Consider the following 23,186-nt stretch of genomic DNA (forward strand, 5'->3'; position numbering starts at 1 on the left):
CTCCAGTTCTCATTTCTACCATTGTTGGACTGCTCATCAAAAGAAAAGCCTGCTTCAGAGTCCTACACACATATACCGCACTGCCTGAACAAAGACTACAACCAAGGAAACAGGTAGGACAATAGAACTACATTACTGTTCATTTGCAGTAGTCCACTTTGAGAGATAATATAAGATGATGGCATTATTTAGTTTTGCTCATTATTATTTTATTTTTACTGTATCCCTGATTTAAGTTTCTTATTTGTTTTCATAGGCCTGCATCATCATTATGTCAGAGCTACCCACCAAGATGCCCTATCTGCCCTTATGGTCAGGAATGCATTTGAATGCAAGCTCTGCACCTTTGGAACCCACAACCCCTTTACTACCACAAGAGGAGACAGCCCTGCAAGCCCACACTATCATTATCATTGTTATATTTTGTGTGGTGTGCCTGCTGTTAGTATTGGCTTTTGTCTACACCTTCTGTTTCCACTGCTCCATCAGGACTCCACCCAGGGACTTGCAAATCACCAATGACTGCAGCCTTGATAGAGAGGATGCCACTTACAAATGTAGTTCTGAATGTCACTCAGTAGCCAACATTATCTGAAAGGAATCTGGTATGCTGCTACTCAAACTGTGTAAGGAGAGGAGGGTCAATGTGGTGTGTGAGGAGATATTGAAGAGATTGAGTGGTGGGGATGGGCTGTGACATGATCTTGTTTTGTATGTTTTTATGTCTAATGTTTGGAGTTTGGGGTGTTTAAGGCTTTGTTGTTGAACACTCACAGTTTTTGTTCATTATTTTGATTTGGTATTTTAGTTTTATGCTGTTTTTGTTAGGTACAGCATGTATCTTTCTTGAGGTGCATATCACAATTTGGAGAGGTCCTCCTCCAGGCCAAATAAGAGTCAAGTTTGTGGAAAAGCAAGCTTTTATCTTTGCATAGTTAATTGCCCAAATGTTACATACTGTGGGTTTATATTTTTTAATTACATTACACTGAAAACATTATCTGCAGAGCATCTTGAGTGTCAATACATTATTTTTGTATCTGTCTGTAACCTTCTTTGTGTATGCAGTGGCATGTATGGTCCTTGTGCCAAATAGACGAGCTGTAAGTCCCAAGAGAGTTTCATTGATTTCTATTTGCAGTAGCACCATTTTAACTGGAGACAATCCATAGAAGATAGAGATGTATGCGATCACACAAAGCTACTAGGTGCCAACAAAACGATAGAAAATCTATGGACAAGTTGTGCCATGGCAACTCGAATGTGGATTAGGCATCTGTTCCTGTGGAGTGAATTGCACAACACTGTAAATACTGTTTTACCTTTTTTTTTCTTTAAATTTAATTATCAATTTATTTCTTCTCCAAGAAAACAGGAGATTAGAGATTATCCAAAACCATACATTTGTGTCAGTATCTTTTTAGGGTGAGTTCACACTTGTAATTGTTTGGTACTGGTTTGAGGGAGATTCGTTTATGATGTAGACTTTGTTTGATCATGTTCTTGTCCTACTTTAGCCCTCATGAAGTTCAGGTTTAGTTCTGGGTTTAGTCTCAGAATAAGACCAAAAACATAATTAGAACAAACAATTGTACCATATGAAGTTTTGCAAAGAAAGAAGTTCAGGTGTCCAGGAAAGGCTATTATCTATGTTGGTTTTATGTGCTTTCTACTTATATTTGTATTCATGTATTTATATATATATATATATATATACATATACATACACACACATATATATATATATATATACATACATATATGATATGGAGTCTCATTCTTAGGTCTTAGTCCTCCTAAGACCTGTGCACATTTTGTAGTACAACACATTTCACGCCAGTTGAATGTATCTGATAAAGTCTTTATTATAAATTACAGTCTGTGTATTCAGTGTCAGTTTAATGGCAGTAAAAGAGCGCTCATTTGAGTGACAGTAACACAAAGATCCAAACACCTTTCAGCCATCATCACACTTTATTTTCACGGCGCTGGCACTTGTTTACATTGTGATTTGACAAGGCTGATATGAAACAACGATGGGAGAACGTGTTGCTATTTGAATACAGGATTATGTTTGTGCACAGTGGCAGCAGAATGAAGTATAAAGGAAATACACTGTGTCCACCGAAACCAAGTACAATAATAACTCCTGATACAGTGGCGTTTACAATGTGCATTTGTGCTACTGACATTTCCATTGCTTTTCTAAGTAGTGATAAATGTCAGGGTCTAATCTGAAAAACAAATATTCACCTTCAGCTTGTTGCTTATCCAAACATATGAACAGAGATGTTATTGTTGTGCAATTTGACACCACAAACAGCCACAAGAGGCATCTAGCATTTAGTACTATCTTGAGTACAAACTTGTTAGGTACTATGCTATAAAGGGTTTCAGTCGCCTATGGATTTAATAAGGCGTGAAGTTGAACACAGCTACAGTATTGTGCAAAAGTTTTAGACAGGTTTAATAATATATCTTCATTAGCATTGTGAGATATAGTGCAGATGTTTGGCCTTTTCAAATGAATCTTTGTGGGTTTTTTTCTTTTACACTATGTACATTTTCTGGTGGGGAGGTACTTGTTTGTCTACTTAGAGATGTTAATGCTTTGTTTGGAATGTTTCTGCGTATAATATTAAACTTATCTATCTCCAGGGAGACAAGTAGACACCAGGCCAAGTTACAAGTCAGATCTGTACAAGGCAACGTGACTGCATGTATTCTATGTATTTCCCAACAATAAAAGCATCTGTAATTGAACATTCTAGGCAAAACGATAACATCTTCATAGAGGTAAACAGGTGGCAGAAAAGAAAAGTTAATAATGCACCTTTACGTGTACACTGAACACAGTATTTTACTCATTGCAGCACTTCAAATCACTACTAAAAACTCACCTGTTCAAGCTGGAATTCCCCCCATGGTTTCCGCCGCTGTTTTCTACAGGTTTTTTTTACCTGTTGCTTCCTATTTGTTTCTAAAGCATCTTTGAGTGCCCAAAAAAGCTGTATTATTAATTATTATTATTGTTATGGCCATATAAACCTGCCTAGGACTTTAGCACAGTGTATGTAATGTTCCTAACAGTCAGTGCGTTGAGTAAGAGGTACAAACAGGGTAAATAGCAGTATCAATCTCTGGCCTTAGTTCAGGAGACAGAGCACATTGCACTTTTGGAGCCACGGGAGTCACAGGAGCTGCTGCGTGAGTGCATCAGAGAGTCTCGTCCATCCGACATGGGGGAGTCCATCTCCAAGTGGGGGTCCTCCAGCCGGTCCTGCAGCGTATCCTTAAAGTGGGACTGAGGAGAAGAGCTCATTGTACCACAGAGATAAGAGCAGCATGTACACAGCATCAGAAAGTACAGGGTACAAGGTAGAGAGATAGTATGTTGGCAAGGCATCAACTACAGAAACAAAAAATAATGCATGAAATTTAGAATTTAACTATATCAAAACTATAAACTAAAAACTAACTTAACTACATAAAATAAGAAAATAAAGATAAACATATAAATTACAAATTAAGTAAAATAAAAACATCATATTTTATTATCTTAGTAAGTACAGTACAATAAATGTACTTGGCTAGAGTAGACCTGGGCATTGTACAGCTCTCAGGTCACATACGGCCCTTTGGCAAGGCTCCGACCGGCCTGTTTAAACTAATTTGGAATTACAAAATAAACATATTTTATCATTTTACCTCATGCATAGACTAAAACTGCATTGCTTTTATTTATTTATATTATTTTTTTATTTAAATTACATTTTTTGTAAGGCAACCTCACTTTTTCATTGCTTTTTTAAGACTTACCAGTCTTACCAACTTGACAAAAAATGCTTTTTACTGTTGTTTTTGTTAGTTTTTTTTATAATAATAAAGTATAATAATATAGTAATAAAGAAATACAATTAATATTATGCAGAACTGAGTTAAGCATTTTGGCCCGGCTCTCCACAAAAATGTCTGTTTCTCATGTGGCCCACCCCTGGTCATATCACTTAAAGGTGGACTATGTAACTTTTCTGGAGTATGGAGTATTGGAGTCCTACTTGTCTCCATGGCAATGTTATTGCTTTGTCTAGACTCTGCCACAGTGTTTTATTGCTAAAAAAAAAGTGTCACATCCATGGAGATATATATATGTTTAATGTCATACTATGGAGATCAAGCAGGTAGTGACCTTGAAAAGTTAGTGTAAAGTGCAGCTTCATGAAAAAAATATAAGATGATGTCAAACTGCAAACCTAATTCTCACCTTATGCACAGACATTTCTTCCAAGTGGCTCTCCTCTATCGACTCCTCCAGAGAATTGCCTGAAATCTCCATCTTGATGCGGTGGGAGCGAATAGACTTCACATCATCCTCGTCCTCCCCGGCCACCAGCGGGAACACCTGCGGCAGAGCAAATGAGGAGCGCTTCAATCCGACATTACAGAGGGGGTAATAAAGGGGAGATCGAGGTGTGTGGTGAGGCGTGTCTGATTCGTACCAGCCCCTCCTCATCCCCTGTGGCCTCGGGGTCGGAGATAGTGGCTTTGCTGATGGCTTTACTGATGGTCTGGGTCTCGAACTGTGGACAAGCTGCCTGAGCGTTACCATCCTTGTCCCTCTTCCCCTTCAGCCAGTATGTCTCAATCTCCACGTTTCCCTGAATAATAAACAAACAAGTTGTTCTGGAAGTTTTACAAATGGTTAAAAGTTTTGCTAGGTCAACTATCACTATTGATACTTTGCAGTGACGTCACACTGGGGGTGTGTTTCATATATGTGTATTAATGGAGCCAAATAAGTTTTAAGATCTAATAACTCAAGAAAAAAATACAAAATAGATTTAAACAGCACATTTTCAGAAGCCTGTGATCAGTATGAGTGTATGTGGTCCCATTTTGATGTTTGATGATATTAAAAAAAGTGAGAGTAACTGAACTGAAAAAACTGTTGAGTAATGCTTACTTGCTGGTGACTGTAATGTTATTTGAGAGGGACTTTAACATCACAAATCATCTCAGGTTGTAGTTCTAACTAAATCAGTCCTTTTTCATCAGATTGTGTTAAATTAAAGCTCGGATTAAAGTATAACAAAGCTTCAGACAATGTAGCTTCAAACAGAGCAGTACCTTCAGAGGCACAATATACATCCAATACATCATTAATCTGATGCCAGAATTTATTTCTTTTAAATATTGTTATTCCTCAAAAACTCTTATCACACTGTGCTTTAAGTAAGTTATTTTTTACCCCCACTGCACTGACAAATAATGTACAAAAAATATTGCAGTGCAACAGAACACATGGAATGTTTGAATTATAAAATCCCTGAATGACAAATAAGTCACATGTTGAGATTAGCACCTGCCTCATCTGCCTGCAACCTCAGGGATTCACTTTCTGCAATCATCACTTAATATAGGCATAGGAAATCATCTGAAATACTGATAAAACACTAGTCTCAATCAGAATATTAAGTCTGACAGTTCCTCAAGTGAACCCTGTTTCTGTATTTTCCTTATTTTTGTGATTTTTTCTTATAAAACTGGTGACACCGCTCAAGCATTGTGTTCTTTTGTCTCATACAAAAAAGAGCGGAGAAATCTGACAGGGAATTCAACAGGAAATGGCAATTAGCTGTTGTGATTAATGTGTAATAGCTTCGGGGGCACTTGAGAAAACCTGACCTTGATGGTAATGATTCCTCTCCTCTCAAAAATAAAGTGGCTTCCTTTGAGGTGCTCATAGGTGGCACTGCTCAGCTGGATATGCATTTCCTGGGAAATAAAAGAAGAAGAAACACTGGTTGTTTTTAGATTGTAGAATGTGATTATGTCATACTCCCAGATGGGGGTAGTATTGATTATGTTTTACTTTATCATGAAATATCCAAAAGGTAAATTCACAAATGTTACTAGGTGTTACTATTGTTCAGTATATGTTAGATGGAACAATGCAATTTGAGGATCAACATTTATCGTGGGGGCTTTTTCATTATGCTAGTGAGGAACTTTTTGGTATTTTTCTGTATTCTGTATCAGATTTGAGCTGTGGAGAATTGAATAAAAAAAAATCTATGGCTCATTATAACTTCAGACTAAGTACCAAAGGGATTCATTCTGCTATTCATTCATTGCAGTTTGTGTTTTTATTTACTCTATTAGTTCTGGGAGATAACCTGGCTGTAGGGTTATTGTGTAAGTAGTGTGAATAGTTTCAATTGTATCATTAATTACCCGTAGTTTCTAAAACAATATTACTTCAAAACATGTTATTGTCACAGGCCTGTTAGTGACAAGACCCAAGAACTCACTGTATTACAACACAAATCTACATGTTAACAATATTAATTTTAGCTGTATATTGGCCTGTAGATGTTATGATGTTATCTGAAACCAAGCAATAGCCTACATCCAAAACTGATGCAACAATATTAGTGCTTTATTTTCATGATACCTTCCCATTGCTCTCCATAGCAGATGCAGTGTGGACAGTGTCACCATGGAGACCATACCGGGGCATCTTATGACCCACCACACCCGCTACTACCATCCCAGAGTGGATACCTGCCAACCCAATAGCCAGTGTCAGACCATATGAAAACAATATCTGGTAAATAGTGTGCTTTTGCAGAACCCACCAACTCTGATCTGTATGTTGTTCCCATTAGAGGGGTCTTTGAGGTGGTCAATGGAGCGGACCATGTCTAAAGCCATGTCACAGATGTTATGGGCGTGATATTTGGTCTTTTCTGGAGCTCCAGCAACAACCATGTAGGCATCTCCAATAGTCTCTACCTGCAAGATTACACAGTTAATCCCTGTACATTAATTGGCCCTACATTATTATCATGTGAATATATTTGCCATCAGATACACACATTTTTATAGTGTTATACTTTTTTTTTTTTTTACATTTTTATTTTAATTGTGTCTTATTTGTTTATTTTATTAGATTTGATTGATCATTTTTCACCACCAGAAATGCTGCGAAATGACCAGTAATTATAACCCCAATGTCTGTTTCTTTATTCAAATACACACACAAAAATAAAATATTGATCCTAAGTAATTATAAATAGGTCACCTTTTTCTATCCAATAGATATACCTAAATTGATTAACTTAGGCCTCTACTTTGACTATGTTTAAAACCAGGGTCACTGTTCTGTTTAGCTGTGTATTTTACTGAAAGATTTTTATTTTATTTACTTGTCACTTTTAATGTTCATTTTGTGATGTTTATTTATGTTTTGAATTGTCAGTATTGTAATTTTAATGCATTTCTTATTCTGTAAAGCACCTTAAATTATTTTGTGCTATACAAATAAACTTGCCTTGCCTTGCTTTGCTAACTTGACGGTGCAATATGTAATTTTTTAGGTGGAGGGGTCCGTCACCTGCTTGTTTCTACAGATATACTATTGTTCTGCCTGGAATATTCCTCAGTATGACATCGAATGGCTCTTCTATACATTTATTATATTACAAGTGGTTTAATAGATCAAAAATACCTAGAAAAACAGGCATTCTGACTGTAAGCAGGTTCGCCTCTCCACAGATCTGACCCGTCTGGTTTGGCCTCCATGAAGACAAAAGTTTAATACCATACTGTTAAACATTCCAGACAAAGCAATAACATCTCCATGGAGAAATATATGATGGACCCTCCACCAGAAAAGTTACACAATAATACCCAGTAACACCTTTAAAATTAAAATAATTTGCTTTGAAATTAGTAAAGAACTACAGAAACCATTTTGTGTCATCTAAAACGGTGACAAACCTTGAAGACCCGGTGCTTCTCACTGAGAGTGTCAAACAGCGTGTACATGGTGTTGAGCATGGAGACCACCTGCATGGGGGTGATGTGGCTGCAAATACGAGTGAACCCAACAACATCACTGAACAGAATGGTCACATCCGGAAACACCTGAAGAGAAAGAATGACTGAATTAAACAGAAGAGAGGGCACAGACAAAGAGAATAGGAAGCAATGTATTATACAATGTAGTTATGCTGAGTGCGCCCTTCCCTCTTGTCTTGACTTTGGGCCCATTTTAGTTCTGATATAGGTCCTGTTCTAGTCCTGCCTTAGTCCAGGTTTAGTTCCAACTTTTAGTCTAATTTTCAAGTGGTGCGTACGAACGCAAACTAAGACGTTGAGAAGTTAAAGGTTATAGGCTTTCACATATGGAGCTCAACAGTAACTGCCCAGCCCCTGGTTCCAAAACTAAATTTCCCATTCATTTTTCTCATAGATTTTCTGGAGAAATAAATAAATAAATAAATGAATAGTATAAAGAGATTGAAAGCTTGCTCTGGGATAATTAGCTACATGGTAACTAATGACTACGAGACCTATAATTTTATTTAAAATATGTTTCTAAAACTTTCTAAACCATTAATTAATAAATTATTATATTTAATATGATATTATATAATTTGAATTTATTATATTAATTATCATGTAATTTCTTCCACGATGTCTTTGAACTATTAAAATTTGAATTTTTTAGAAAAATTAATGGAAAATGTACTCCTGGAACTGGATCGAGCTGTTACTGTTATGCTCCATTCTACCACCTGTGTTTTTCATGTGATTTCATTTTTGGATGCACTTTTGCAGAGCTGCCCAATTTGTTGTTGGTTTGGTTTTTTTTTTTTTTTTTTACAAAACAAAGGCACATACTGCATTGCCTTGAGTTGCCTTGAGTGCTCTGTGTAGTGAACCTTTGACCTCTTCCTCCAAGTAAAGGACAGCGAGCACTTCACTTGAGAGCCATTTCAAGGCAAGATTAGGGACACAAACTTTGTTCCTGCGCATTGGTTCCTTTTACTGTGGTGTCCTTGGCCAAGACCAACACTTAGATTTACTGAATGAATAGGTGAGTGGTTCTTTGATATCTCTATAAACTGAGACAATTTACCACTATCTTTGATACTTATTTACCATCAAGATAACAAGGATGTGGTCAAGTGTGGTATTTTTCAAATAACATTCTAGTATGGGTCCGCTACCATGAGATGTTATTGCTTTGGCTGGAATGTTCCTGATTATGGCATTAAAGTAACCATTTTGCATTTAATCAATTACAGGTATATTATTGCTGAGAAAGATGCTTTGAAACACTGCTTCACAAATTTGACCTGTAAGTTGATCTAGCAGTGTCACCTGCATGTTCCCACAGAGATAGCTATGTTTAATGAACATTCCAGGCAAAGGAATAATATCTCCATGGAAACCACCAGAAAAGTTACAAAGTGCACCTTTAAGTAATTATGTACTGTATGAATAGTGTGCTTTCTTTGTATCTTCCACACCTCACATGTGTTGACAGCAGGCTCTCCTTTGCGCAGCCTCTTAGCCACTGGTTTAGGAATCATCCGGTACAAAAGATCATCGGTCTTCTTCATCTCATAGTCCAACATCTTCATGCTCTCCTCCAACTTACTGGACTTCTTCTGCTCCTGTAATACAAAGAGAGAGAAAAAAATATTTAACATACATGAAGACACTTGTTTCCTCTCCTCATCGCCCCTGTTCAATGTTCTGAATTAGTTGAATATTAATATGTGTTCTGTCTTGATTGTTTTCTCAGTTGTGCCTATGTATCTTTTCCTGTTGGGCTTTTTGTTCAGTCATGGTTGTAAGAGAGAATCTATTTAAAATCAATTTTCCAGGCAAAAGGCAGTTCATGTTTGTATAGGTTTGCTTTTATTTGACTTTAACGGTTTTAGTATTTTCAGTCTGGCAAGGTTAAATTGGGCCTTTATACCCTTTGTTGTTTGCCTTTTTTGTTTTTAATGTTATTTTTACATGTGCAGCACTTTGGAAACTGTTTCGTTTACAGAAATGTGGTATATAACTAAAGTGGATTTGGATTTGAACTACACAATTGTCAATACTGTGAATATTTTTCAATCTACTTGTCTTTTCTTGACCAATACTTGTCTCATTTTATAATTTTAACTGATGGTTACATCAATTATTTAATGAAGGCAACTGCTGTTACATAAAGAAATATCGTACCTGTCACTACAGCAACAACAAGATTTCAGGCTATCTCAATTAATAGTATAGGCCCTTAAAATGTGATGTAATTTGAAAATCCATAAAAACGAGAAAGATACATTCATACCATACTCCATACAACAATAATGTAATAGATGTCAGTCACTATTTCACCTTTGCAATGTATTCCTTATGACCTCTTGTAGCTGAGAGATATATGTATAACTGGCATAGTTATACATATATCTCTCAGCTATCTCTCTTTCAACTTACACATTTATATAATTGTGCCATCTTTCACACCAGTCTCCTGTTATTTTTGCCACTTATTTTTTAATTTATTATTACATTTATATTTTAGCTCCTTGTTAATATAATACTGTATACTGATGTGTGAGCTACTGTGTCCAAATAATTTTTAAAGAAAGTTTGTTCTAAAGTCTAAAGCAATGTCTGAGACATGCTTCAGAGGCTGAAAAGCATGACGTGTTGAGTGCACCTGTATGAGTGCTCTCTTCAGCTCCTCAGACTGTTGAGTTCCAGCCAGCACCAGGTCTCTGCTGGAGTCGTGCATACTAAGATCATTGATGTATAGACCTGTTTTGAACATAGCACTCAGACTCTCCATACTGGGGACACAAGTCAGAGGAGAAAATAGAGAAAAGAGTCAAATGTGTTAATAAATGCAAATAACAAACAAATATTGTATATATAAAAACAAATATTGCTCAGATCAAATACAAAAATGTGTAGTAATTAAAATATTGTATGGTGCACTATGTAATTTTTCAGCTACCAGCCAGGTGAAGATATAGATTAGATGGTGGTAATGCGACAACGCTCAATGTAAGTAAGTTTAGCACTATATCGAGGAACATTCCAGGAAAAACAATTACTCTATAGAGACAAGTAGGTGGCTGACACCCACCCTGAAAAGTTACACTTTTAAATTCAATTTAATTTTCATCTAGAATGGCTTTAAAACATAGTTCAAAAATGCAGATGCTTGGGAAAGAAAGGTTAGTAAAATCCACAAAAGATTCATGAATAATTAAATACTGTTTGATCTTCAAGTTATCACATTTATGCTGTAATATTGTGAGCACTGTGATGTGGCATTTTACATTTCCGTTGTTTTGTCAATACAGTCTTAAGGGGATTTACTCAGAAAATGTTTTAGCAGTAGGCGGGAGATGTTTTGGTAATGTACTCTGCTGAAAACACTCACATGGAAATAGGGTCCCATTAGCCGCACAAGAGCTGCACTGTCTGATTAAAAGCTAATTAGCAGCTCATTTCATGCATGGTAAAGTGCTCTTAGAATGGGACACTGATTTGATTCACTGCCCAGGCTTTTATTTTCAGCCATGTAATTCAGTTTAGCTCTTCCCTTTTGTTGGCTGTATTAGTTTAGCCGGTGCATTTAAATAATAGCTATATTTTGTATGTAAATCTGAGTGCGTAGAGGAGGTTCTTACACAGGCGTTCCCAGAAAGATGATGGACTCCCATTCAGGCATGTATCTCATCTGTCCTTTGAGTTTGAGGCAGCGGCTGCCATCACCCCAGCTCTCCATCGCATTAGCGCTGTTACCGTCTGAAAGAGGTACAGGGGCAAATGCACACAGCACCACTCACTAAAGTGCTTGGGCACTGTTACAAAATTCGCCTTTTAAAGTGTAGTACATTTTTAATGAATTATATCACTTTGTAAAATAAATAAAATTTAAAACTAAATGTCTTCTTGTCCCAAAGTGGGTAAATATGTTGGAATTACAATGTATGTTTTGGTATATTGTATCTTCAGTGTTGGGAAGAATACTTAGTATCTAGTTGCAGAAAACTGTATTCAGTTACTTCCTAGCAAAATCAATTTTTCTACCTAAACATAAAATGTATGTCAAAAATGTATATATGATTTTTAATCATAACTAATTTTATTTTTAAGAGTGCTTTATTTCTGTGTGTAATATCAAAACGTGATGGTCAAAATGTTACAACCTTTGTAATCATCTCCAATGATGGATTGGAAAGCCATGAGCTCCACGTCAACATCGGCCGAGCGGTTTACATTTTCATAGTCTGAATCTGTGGAGAGGAGCCCACACAGTCACAACTACATCTCCAACAGAGACAAGTTTGATGAGGATTCACTCTGCTGCATTCAAAGCCTTAGAGTGAATCAAGACATCAAACAAGTCCATTTGTGCACAGCATATCACAGTCTAATGTTGTTTCTCCCACTATCACACAAGGACACACTTTCATTTAGCTCATCTCTTTCCCCCATTTAATTAAAACAGCAATCGAGTGTGTCTGACTGATAAAATGAATTGATCTGACTGCCCTTTCACACCAGACACACACCGATGCGAGGGTTTACATGGCTGCCCCTCTTACTCTGGACACGGTTGTGCAGGTTCCTCTCCCTCTTCACCGGCTCCTTGGACATGATTTCAAACAAGTTGTTGGGATGGGAAATAATCTGTATAGATAGTAAAGAATGCAGTAAGTAAGTAGACAGTGCATAATGTCTGTACAATTACTATATCAAACGTGACACATACGGCACAGAAAACTCGGTCAGTAGCTTTGTTACATCAGACATAAACTAGGTTATGTCTCACCTCTATCTTTTGACCAGATAGACCACCTTTCCATAAATACTGTTTGATTATCAAGAAAGTACTGCAAAGAGATAATTGACCTACCATGTTCCATGTAAACTCCACTAGGGGTCGAGCCAGCAAAAATGCATCATTGATCTTTTTCCCATCCAAATCAGGGAAGACAGTGGCCAGTCCAGAGCCAACATTGTGCACCACCATGTCCTGAAAGATGCAGTATATTGTCAGACATTGCATATACTGAGTGAGTTTAATAAGGCGGCCTTATACCTACCTGTCTAAAGACTATATTAAAAGGGAAGACCTCAAAGAAAAAATCTGACGTGATTGGCAAAATCTCCTGCTCCTCTTCATCCTCCTTCATGATGTAGCGGTATGCAGAGTTGTCAAAGTTCAACCTAGTCCCATCAAAATATAGAAAATGTGTGGATTGGATTTAACCTGCTTATGTTGTATAACTGACTGTTTTGTGGTTACCTCATAGTGACATGAGAATAATCTCCGACCATCTGCTCAGATAGCACCTCCACGTGAATATCTGTGTCGTAGAACTGTTTCCCCATCTGCCTCAGCTGCCCCATGGCGTAGTGCAGGTAGCCCTTACGTTTGCTCCTACAAACACATCACACTTTTATCTGAAATATTATATGAAATTTAAATGTGAACTATCTAACTTTTCTAGGAGAGAGTCCACCACATGCTTTTATCCATGATGATTTTTTATTTTTTTTGATGATGATGATTTTTTTACTTTGCCTGGAATGTTCCACAGCATCACATTAAAATTGTTTATCTCATGGACTCATTGTTCCACAGTATTGAATGAAAGTTGTCTATCTCTATGGATACAAGCAGGTGGTGCCACCAGGAGAGGTGGCAGCTCTGTGGATAGGCGAGCCCCCTCAATGTAAGAAAGTTTATTTTTACATTTTATTCTAAAATTTTTAGCAAAAAATGCTTGTAATTGAGTACGACAGAAGTTTAATGCAACAGTGTAAAATATTCTAGGTGAAGCAATAACTTCTCCAGGGAGACAAGTTGATGGCTAGTGATGGCTCCTCTCCAACAGAAAAGTTCCATAGTGCTCATTTGCCCTTGCCTCCTGACCTGTAGTGCAGAGTGACTCCAGTAGCAGACTCCTCCTGACAGAAGAAGGTTGGGGGCTGGACCTTTGGGTAGCTGAAGCGCAGGTACTCGTGAAGGTTGTCCAGGCCATTCACAAAGTCACGCACATGACGACCCAACACCTTTTGACACATGTTAGAGTATTATCATTATTATTTAGCCTGAAGTCAAGAAAACTTTTTTGTATCTAAATATTCACCTTCAAAATCCTGTCATATCCATACTTCCCCACAAAGCCGAGGAAGTAGACACCCCAGGAGTTCATGAGCTCATTGTAAGGTGTTCCTGTCACTCCGCTGGCTGCCTTTGCGATGCGCGGAATCACACTCTCACTGTACACCTGCACATCCAAGCACTGAGTCACAAACAAGCTGGCAGGATATATATAAAAAAGAAACTAAATTACATTAGAAAAAAACAAATCCAACTTGTGACGTGCCTCATGACTTCCAAAAGTTAATTTTGTATATCACATCTTACACATTTTACTCCAATGAAATGTATTCCAGAAGTATTTTAGATATATATGTATAGGTATGGATACATTTGATCTACTCTGATGCTGGATTAGTACTTCATTTCAAATTCATTTCATATGATCTACATTTATGGGAATATATTATATATATTTTTTTTTCTTTAAATGTACAAATATTGAATTGAATATTGAGTTGAACTAATGAAATACATCATGTGTGCCTATAATAATATTCTTGATGTATTTCTATTTTCAATTAAGTTAATACACATCTTATTTAGAGAGAACTATTATTATTTGTACACATACAGTGTAGGTATGGAATGATATTGTCTTGATAATGTTGTGGCCAATTATTATCATTTTTAAATTTTTGAAGATTCAGTGTTTAAATATACTTTATAATGCTGTATTATTGTAGAAGAGAACATCATAGATAAGTAGCTTCTTTTGACAATCTATTAAGATCATGACAATTATCTTTATTACCAATTATCACAATTATATTAAAGGTACTACAAACAATTACTGTCTACCCTTTTTATCGTACAAGAATATTGCAGTTTAATGTCCCATCCATTACACACTGTACACATAATACACATAAATCTATGGTATCTATAGTACCTGATGAGTGACAAAGGAGTGCAGCCTGACATCCGCCCTCTCCCGGACCAGCTTCCACACATCGTCTCCATAGGACTCCTTGATAAAGTCATGGAGGCTCTCACACAGCAGCCCATACATCTCCTCTCAAACTCTGCCAAAACAGCTCCACTGATTGACTTCTTCCCAGAGGCACCTGCAAGCGAATAAAAAAGTTCACAATCATGACTCTTTCCTACAGCGCCAGCTGAATTTTAATGTTCTCAGACTAAAAAACTATAACTAGACACAAACTGCGAATTGACTTTCCCTTTGGCCTTAACACTACCTGTGGAGTTTGCTCACTTTGGCTGGTCAAATTGTGTTTCCAGTGAGCTCCAATGGAACAAATAGTTTTAAAGGTGCTTTAATTACACAAGCCCTTGAGACTGGAGAGGCCTGTATTGTTCTGGTGACAGCTGCCAGTGCCTGGTGGCTGTGACATGAACACATTCAAGTGCTCAAGCAACTTCTCAAATACAGATGACACCAGCAACTAGAAAATACCATGTGAAAACAGACTGCATAAAATATAACGGTTTTAGATTAGATTATAGTTAGATTATTATATTATACTTTAATTATAGTTTAATCATAGTTTACCTAGACATTACAGTTTACCTGGTACACATTATAGTTTATACCAGGTCTAAACTAGGACTAGTAATAAAATAGGCAAGGAGTATAAAAAATATATATTTAATGTGCACTTGTTTTCCCTAATATGTGAGTCATGTGATTTTATTGCTGGTTATGTGTTTGTTTGTATGTTGTTGTATGTTGTACTATGTAATTTCCCCTTAACAAGGACTCCCTTGAAAAAAAAAGTTTTTTAATACCAATGGGATTTTTCATGGTTAAATAAAGGTTAAATAAATAATAATAAAAATATGTACATTTATCTCTAAATTGTAAATGAAATACACTGGAACTGGAGAGAGATGTGATTATCACCAAAAGCAGTTTGCGTACCATCTGTGATACACGTACCAGAGTTGCTCCAAATTTCTTCCCCAAAAAATTCACATCAATCTAAATAGCCTTTTGTCTTCTTGTGCCATCATGAAAATATGTCAAAACTAGCTACAGTGACATTATATTAAAATGTTAATTATTCAAATAAGAATCATGACAGCCTTAGTAGATCTTTGTGGTAAACTCTGGATAGTGTGTTTCTGTTATTTATAAAAAACGATGGAAAGGCTAAGGCGGGCTATGGGGAATTGAACTGAAACTTTTCTCCTTGCACCGCAGATATAAATTTCTGTGACTTGGGTTTATTCTGTATTGTCTGTCCGGAGCTGGGGGGCTCCCACTAGGCCGGAGGATAGGAGGCACAGTGCAGCCGGCCAGGTACAAAATCGATATCCAATCTCAACTGGGATAAAGAAAATGTTTTTTCCCCCCGACTCTCCTGCTGGGCCCAATGATTCAATTTGTGGAGGAAAGGTGCCTCTGAGGTCCCAGTGGAGGAGTGGATTCTGACACCAGACAACGCCGCAACACGGACAAGACAAAAGTAAACATGGTGGGTAATGGACATGAGAGCTAATGCGAAATGAATGAGAGAGAATGATACTGTGGAATTCTATAAAAACATATTTCAATAGTAAATCTCAAACAGATAACAGAGGTAATTGAAGCATACAGTATATTAACACACACCTACACTTACTCCTCCAATACTGCAAGGGAGAGGGGTTGCAGAAGTGGAGAAACCATGAGATGTAATATATGTAAATGTGTGAGGAAAACATTTATCCTGCTAATTGGAGCTATGTTGTTCTTACACTACATTGTTTCCTCATTAAAACATACCTGTAGTTGTGTATTGTTTCATGTTTAACACACAAACTCTACATATTTAGGCTCTGTTCCAGAAGGATATAGGAAGTGCTCCACTGTGCTTTTTAAACTACATACTACTACCATTCATTAGAACCATTTGGATGATTTCAGAGCAGGAACTGCTAATCTCTACTGAACAAACAGTAAAAGGTAGCAGTTAACTTGAAAACTACTGCATCACAAGGTGGAACGGAGTATTTTGAGATTTGAGGGTGTAGACAAACCAGCCATAAAGGATTTCTCAAACATGTGTGAATGAAACAAAACACAACTTTGGGAAAATTTTTGATGAGGTAACAACATTCTGACATGGCTTAAAGCTCATAAGAGTCAATTTAACTTTGAGAATGGCTTAATTTATACTTTTCAATATTACACTACAGATTTAGTTGCTAATGTAGGTTTTGTTTTGAACAAGTTCCAAACCAGTCCTGGTTTAGTCCCACTTCTTATGTACTAATTGTGGACATGGTTATGAGTCAGTAGTAGCTGTACATCAGTGTTAAAAAGCTTCACGTTATACTTGAATCAAACATGGTGATAGGCTGTTATAAAAAATGTTCAAGCACAAAATTAATGATTAAAAAATATGAAAAAGTGAAAATAGATACAGTAGCCAACATACTGTAAATCATTCTCATAAAATGTCTAAATAACTACAGGGAAGCCTAGTGGAATACAAATAAAACAAGTATAAAATAGAGCAAAGGTCAGGGATTATAATTTATTATGCTTGGACAGACGGCCCACTGAGGGATATGTGCACAGCTCCCATAACTCAGAGCAGTGTGAAAGAAAAGGACATCAAAGGTCTAACGCCATTAAAAAGAGAGGAGTGAACTGCCTCACATTTAAACCTTTGACCCCGAACGGGAAGAAAAATCTCAACCTCTGATCGCTGTAACCTCATCAATTTTACAGCTCCTCTGAGGCCTGTGCACAGGGGGCTACACAGGTGGGTGCTCCAAAGTCATTAGGAAAGTAGAAAATAGCAGTTACAACATGTTTTACACTGGGAAGAAAATGCATGTGTGTTTGGGTGCTTCCTGTCAACTCTGTTATGGCACACACAACGGATCAGGTTTTTATTATGGAAGAGGCTAAAGCACTGAGTGTAAATCTTAGGACGTGCCCCTCTACCCTAATCGCCCCCTCATGTTGTACCCCACCCAGGCATCGTCATGTTGAAACTGCACTGCTAAAATGAGCACGGTGAGCTCAGCACCCGAGGTATGATGGGTGAGTTTTATACAGAGCTTGTCATACAGAGGGACAGAAGCATCAGGGAGCAGGAGACAGCACACAGCCATCTGAGGTGACCGCCATAAACCACATAAACAGGTAGGTTTGAGCATAAAATTAACGTAATATATATTTAGATTGTCTTTTTTCTTTTAAATACATAGGTATGCACATTGTTAAGATATTATTAATTGTTATATTATTAACAAGTATTGAATTACTGTTGAATCCCAGCCTGACATGCTTGGCTATATATGCTTTTTGGGAGACCTTTATAACAAAAAAAACCTTTAAACCTTAATAAACCTTAATAAAACATGAACAAAGACTTAATTCATTATGAAGAAATAGTTTATTAAGAATGATTCAGGCTTACTAACTACATTATTAAGCTCTAAACCTAACCCATAGCCCTTAAATAGCTATTAAACATGAATCATTCTAAATAAAGTTAATTTGTTCAGGCTTTATTAAGGCTAATTAAGGTGTAATTACTATAAAGTTTTGAAGCTTTTGAAATTATGATTGTAAAACATCAAATAAATAAAACCACTGTTAATTATAAAAAGCTGCTAAATGTATACTGAATTGCCCTTAATTCTGCTTTTCTGGACAGCGCAATGATTACAAACGTTTTGAACTTTTAAACAAATAATATTAAGCAACTCACAGATTAATGATCATGATAATAATAATTAAAACACAACAAGTTAGCAGTCTTATCTTTATACTGTGCCATGTATATTCTCATAAGCAAAGCGTTATTCTCCTGTTAAGATGCAATGAACCTTTATGTGAGTTCTAACCTTGCAGTGTGCTTACATTGCCCCTCAGGGATACATAAAGTTATACTGATAGATTAAGTATAATTACGATTTAGGCCTATCCTTATGAAGTATTTTATGTGATATAAAGCTTGCATTTGTTTACCTAATTTAAAATGTGGCTCACAAATCACTTCGGCATTGTTAAGCTTAAAGGCAAATGCGCTACAGTAATATAATGGAAATTGATTGAGTAATGTAAAATACAAATCAATACAAATACTACAGGCTAACTAAATATTGATTACATTGTGTGACAGATAAAGATGATGATGATGATGCAGCCCGGTCTGGATAACAGCACCAGACTCAGGATGATGCAAGCTCAAGCACTGTGCAAAGAGGCCAGAGGAGGTACAGATTAACACTTTATATTGATATAAACATTTGAAGTGGGAATAAATGCATAAACTCGAGCTCTATTTAAACTTTTAAATAGAGCTGCTAAACCTGGAGGACCAAAGAAGTGAGTGAGGTGGGAAAAGGGGCAGGGTCTGGGGGGATTGGTCTAACAGGTATCCGCACGTCAAACTCCGCCCCCGTAGGTATTTGTAATCAGAAACCTAGCTTTAATCAGGGGAGTCTGTTGTAATGTCACCATCTACTGGAAATTGCAGAGCCAACAAAAGCCAATACAAAAATAGCTTTAGGCATTTTTGAAAGAAGCAAATTTAGCTACCCAAAAATTGAGTAGAAACAATAAATAATGGTATTAAAACACAATTTACACAGTTTAGTAGCATAAAAGTGCATTTAGTGTTTAGTTCCACTTTAATGAGATAACATTCACTTATTAAAGCAAGGGCACTTCAAGTCTGTGCCCACCCAGCTGGTTTTACAGTGTTACATGTCAGGGCAAACATTGGCAAACATCAAAGTACTATGCCCATTGCCGCGGGAAACATGACACATCCAGATCTCCGGAGAGGCAGCCTGTTGTCAAGATCCTCCAAACTTTTTTTTTTTTTTTTCCGGAGGGGAGCGTTTGTTTCCTCCATGCTGTCAGCCAGATTCACTTTGAAACCTCCAAAACTCAGTGATATGAGACTGTACGTGGCATATTTTACACTGTGTGATCAAAGACAGCTCCTCGGGGTGACACAGGCTAAGACCTCCCAACACTTATCATGCAAGAGCCAGTGCCACCATCTTTCATCCACACAGATCCTATTTTTATGTGCCCAGTTACCCATGCAACCTCAGACTACAACAAACATTACACGGGCCTTGACATCATCTCAAGGCTATTTCAGAGACTCACAGTGAGGTGATCTAATACGAGAGGAGACCCTGAACTAAATCTGTTAGGATTTTAACTTAGTGATGCTGCACAGGGACTAGCTTTTTAAAAAGGCCTCCAGCTGTTCAAAGATGACAGAAGCAGGATCAGAGAAGACGCGTTGATCTGCCACTAGTCCTTAATAGTCCACGCACAATTTTCTGGGTTTAAAGCAAATGTGTGTTTGAAATGTAAAAACAGCTGAACAAGTAATGGATTACAAAAACTGACTTAATATAGTAGACATCTATATATCTTATGAATCAGATGTTCGTAACCCTACTCTTGAGTATCCTACTTTAGTAGGCTACTATTTTTGGCTGCTCTACCCATCTCTGTCTCTTTGTTATTGCAGAGCATCTGAACTTGGGTAAGAAGATCAGCGTCCCTAAAGATGTGATGATGGAGGAGCTGAATGTTCCAAATCGTAACCGTGGCTCCCGTATGTTCCAGGAGAGACAGAAACGAGTGGAGAAGTTCACTCTAGAAAACAACGCTAAGGGTCCCCAGAACATCATCAGTGTATGAAACTACTCTTCTGATTCTTCTTATTATAAATGGTGATAATTAGCCAAGTGTTGTGAATATATAATTGAAGGACTGTGTATTGCTTACTAGTGCATAACTTATTTGTATTTACATGTTTTAAAAATACAAAGCAAATGGTGAATCTTAAAAGTCTACCATGTAACATTTCTGGGGGAGGGTCTGCCACCTGCTTCTATCCATGGAGATGTTGTTGCTTTGCCTGAAATGTTCCAAGGTATGGCAGGTGCCATAACATTTCCATGGAGAAAAGCGGGAGGCGGTGGCAAACAGAAAAGTTACATAGTGTACCTTTAGAAGAAAAATATTGTAGCATACAGCATTTGGAAACAGTCTCAAACATTCTTTTCAGGTCCCAACAGAAGCTATACCCCCAGAACACTTGACACCGGAGCCACAAGTAGGAAAAGAAAACCAGACTCTCCTGATCCCAGGAAAACATAGCCTGGTTATGAACCTCCAGAAGACTGTAGCAAAGAAGGGCAGTCCAGCTGTCCTTGCTCCAGGTAAATGTGCACCACTGTGAAAAAGGACCTATGACACAGATTAGGACTAATGCAATGTCACTACAATGGCAGGAGGCTGGGGCAAATTCATTACACTGATATAGCCATGATAGCTCCACACTATATACCTTTTTGTGTGCTTGTTTTTATACAGCAAATTTTAATCTACGTCAGATCCAGTCACAACGCATACACAGCAATTATTTCTGAAAAAAATCTGACAGGCAGTAATTTTAATATTCAAGATTCATGGTGAGAATGATTAGTGCAGTCTGTCTTGACATAACTGCAAGCTTTGGCAAGAATATATGCCTCTTCATTATCACATTCCCTTAATATGTCTTCAATGTGCATGTTTATTTGTGCTGGACATCCCACCGGTTCATTTACCAGTGGATGGGATCCTCACATATAGGGAACTGGCTTGAGTCCTCTTATGGCTTGATTTAATGCCAAAAACGTAAATTATCAAACTGAATTTCAATACTAAGGAACACAATGGTGCCAATAGTAAAAATAAATATTAAAACACATTTTTTAGAGAGCAGACTACATTTGCACACAAAACAATAGCACTTTTATGTTACCATTTGATCTAGTTTTGCTAAGGGTCAAGACGATTCTGAAAGTTAAGGAAAGGTCTGATTTTATCCTGTAAATGATTCTTTCATAGTATCACTACTTAAATGAGTATCAAAGTTTCAATATGACTTTTATTATGGATTAGTATCTGATCTTCATTATTTTTGACAACACCAACACTATACATTTGAAGACCCCCTTCAAAATAAGATGGCGAGACAAGGGGCTTATTCTCTATACAAATAAATTCAATTCAGATTTTCTTTTCTAAATGGTATGTGGTGTGACTTCCCACTAGGTTACACTGCGCCTCTAAAGGAAATTCCTCATGAAAAGTTCAACACAACAGTGATCCCCAAATCTTACTGTTCCCCTTGGAGGGGGGCTCTGGGCAGCAACGAGGAGCTCCTAAACACCCTCAACATCCAACTGCCCGAACACCCACAGGGGCAACAACCTGCCAACTACAGGAGCTTCAACAGGTATGAAAACAAAATTAACTTTCAATGCAAAGTAAACATGTATACACATAGCTTCTTAACTACAAATAGTGTACACAGTATATGCTGAAGGGTTATTCATCACAATCATCTCATGCTGGGCTCGACTCCATGTTTCCACAGTCTGAAAATTAATCTAGTCTCTGGCTCGCACCTCCTCAGAATGTGACTATGATGGCTATTTTAACCAAGCCACTTGAAAGATGAAACCTTGAGGTGCAGTGGGTTTTTAAATGCTGAGGCTATAGAGATAAAACATTTCTTTTTTTGTGTTCTAAGGATCAAGAAATTGGCCGTAGGCAGAATAAAGGTTAATCTTGGGCAGATGGAGGAATAGCCTGTATAAAACGCTCTGGCTCACAACTTGAAAGTCTTTTCTCAATTAGTGCTGTCAATCAGCCGACAATAAACCCTGAGGGGGGGGGATCTGTTTACACAATTTCATAGTTAGAATTATGCGGCCCTGATTAAATCTGGGCAACTTTACACATGAAGCAGGCAGACTGGCCACTGTATGTAGCTTAGAGATATTTGCGCACATATTTCTACATTTTAGAATGCAGCATATAACCTGAACAACACTGCCCTTCTATTCAGTGATGTGGCATTTCCTTCCAGGGCTGCTGTGCCGTTCGGGGGCATGATGGCGAGCAGGAGGGTGGTCCCAGTGATCAGCTTTGAGGCTGTGGAATCACAGATGCTGCCAGGAGCTGCTTTAGAGCGCATGTGCCAAAGGCCCAACTTTAACAGAGCACCCAGGGGATGGGGCATCAATTACAGCCCTGAATCTAATGAACTATGAAAAGTGCTAATAAGCTTAAGACTGAGGCACTGACCGACTGCCTTTCCTCCTCTTCTCTCTCCCTTTTCCACTGGCAGAGCAATGAAACTGTCTACTTCTCAGTGGTGCAACCCACAGGGACTGTCTGAAAGGCCAACAAAGCATATATAAACAAATTAAATTACTTACAAAC

The 23,186-nt window shown here is 37.4% G+C and overlaps 2 protein-coding genes across 4 annotated transcripts; one reads left to right on the forward strand and one right to left on the reverse strand.

Annotated features, from left to right (window-relative positions):
- Positions 1 to 1,864: 1,864 nt before the first annotated feature.
- On the reverse strand, positions 1,865 to 23,166 carry LOC110157638 (soluble guanylate cyclase 88E-like). Of its 3 annotated transcripts, none has more exons than XM_055159263.1 (19): positions 23,049 to 23,166; positions 14,868 to 15,042; positions 13,962 to 14,102; positions 13,745 to 13,884; positions 13,115 to 13,249; positions 12,912 to 13,035; positions 12,722 to 12,841; positions 12,411 to 12,495; positions 12,012 to 12,098; positions 11,490 to 11,607; positions 10,511 to 10,640; positions 9,321 to 9,467; positions 7,783 to 7,929; positions 6,639 to 6,795; positions 6,455 to 6,564; positions 5,686 to 5,775; positions 4,500 to 4,658; positions 4,265 to 4,402; positions 1,865 to 3,304 (listed from the first exon to the last, which is right to left on the reverse strand). In XM_055159263.1, the coding sequence occupies exons 2-19, from the start codon at positions 14,985 to 14,987 to the stop codon at positions 3,152 to 3,154; spliced, it is 2,301 nt and encodes a 766-aa protein (XP_055015238.1). In that variant the 5' UTR covers positions 14,988 to 15,042; positions 23,049 to 23,166; the 3' UTR covers positions 1,865 to 3,151. The 3 variants fall into 3 exon arrangements, with proteins under 3 accessions (XP_055015238.1, XP_020777646.1, XP_055015237.1); XM_020921987.2 differs by having other exon boundaries at positions 12,378 to 12,495; XM_055159262.1 differs by lacking the exon at positions 23,049 to 23,166 and having other exon boundaries at positions 12,378 to 12,495; positions 13,962 to 14,133; positions 14,868 to 14,942.
- Positions 17,941 to 23,014, forward strand: myoz3a (myozenin 3a). Its single transcript, XM_020922012.2, has 6 exons — positions 17,941 to 18,074; positions 19,060 to 19,153; positions 20,434 to 20,600; positions 20,977 to 21,130; positions 22,011 to 22,194; positions 22,831 to 23,014. Exons 2-6 carry the CDS (start codon positions 19,066 to 19,068, stop codon positions 23,012 to 23,014), a joined length of 777 nt encoding a protein of 258 aa, XP_020777671.2. The 5' UTR covers positions 17,941 to 18,074; positions 19,060 to 19,065.
- Positions 23,167 to 23,186: the final 20 nt, after the last annotated feature.

This window comes from Boleophthalmus pectinirostris, unplaced genomic scaffold (assembly GCF_026225935.1).
Source record: "Boleophthalmus pectinirostris isolate CB_2022bp ecotype Guang Dong unplaced genomic scaffold, ASM2622593v1 HiC_scaffold_23, whole genome shotgun sequence".
In the NCBI taxonomy this organism is placed as follows: domain Eukaryota; kingdom Metazoa; phylum Chordata; class Actinopteri; order Gobiiformes; family Gobiidae; genus Boleophthalmus; species Boleophthalmus pectinirostris.

Excerpts from the sequence above, each read along its gene's own strand:
- LOC110157638 (XM_020921987.2), bottom strand. The coding sequence starts at position 14,987 with ATGTATGGGCTGCTGTGTGAGAGCCTCCATGACTTTATCAAGGAGTCC. Across the intron at positions 6,796-7,782 it reads AGAAGCACCGGGTCTTCAAG|GTAGAGACTATTGGAGATGC; the intron begins GTTTGTCACCGT and ends GTAATCTTGCAG. Across the intron at positions 4,659-5,685 it reads GAGGAATCATTACCATCAAG|GGAAACGTGGAGATTGAGAC; the intron begins GTCAGGTTTTCT and ends TTTATTATTCAG.
- myoz3a (XM_020922012.2), top strand. The coding sequence starts at position 19,066 with ATGATGATGATGATGCAGCCCGGTCTGGATAACAGCACCAGACTCAGG. Across the intron at positions 19,154-20,433 it reads GTGCAAAGAGGCCAGAGGAG|AGCATCTGAACTTGGGTAAG; the intron begins GTACAGATTAAC and ends TTGTTATTGCAG. Across the intron at positions 20,601-20,976 it reads GTCCCCAGAACATCATCAGT|GTCCCAACAGAAGCTATACC; the intron begins GTATGAAACTAC and ends CATTCTTTTCAG.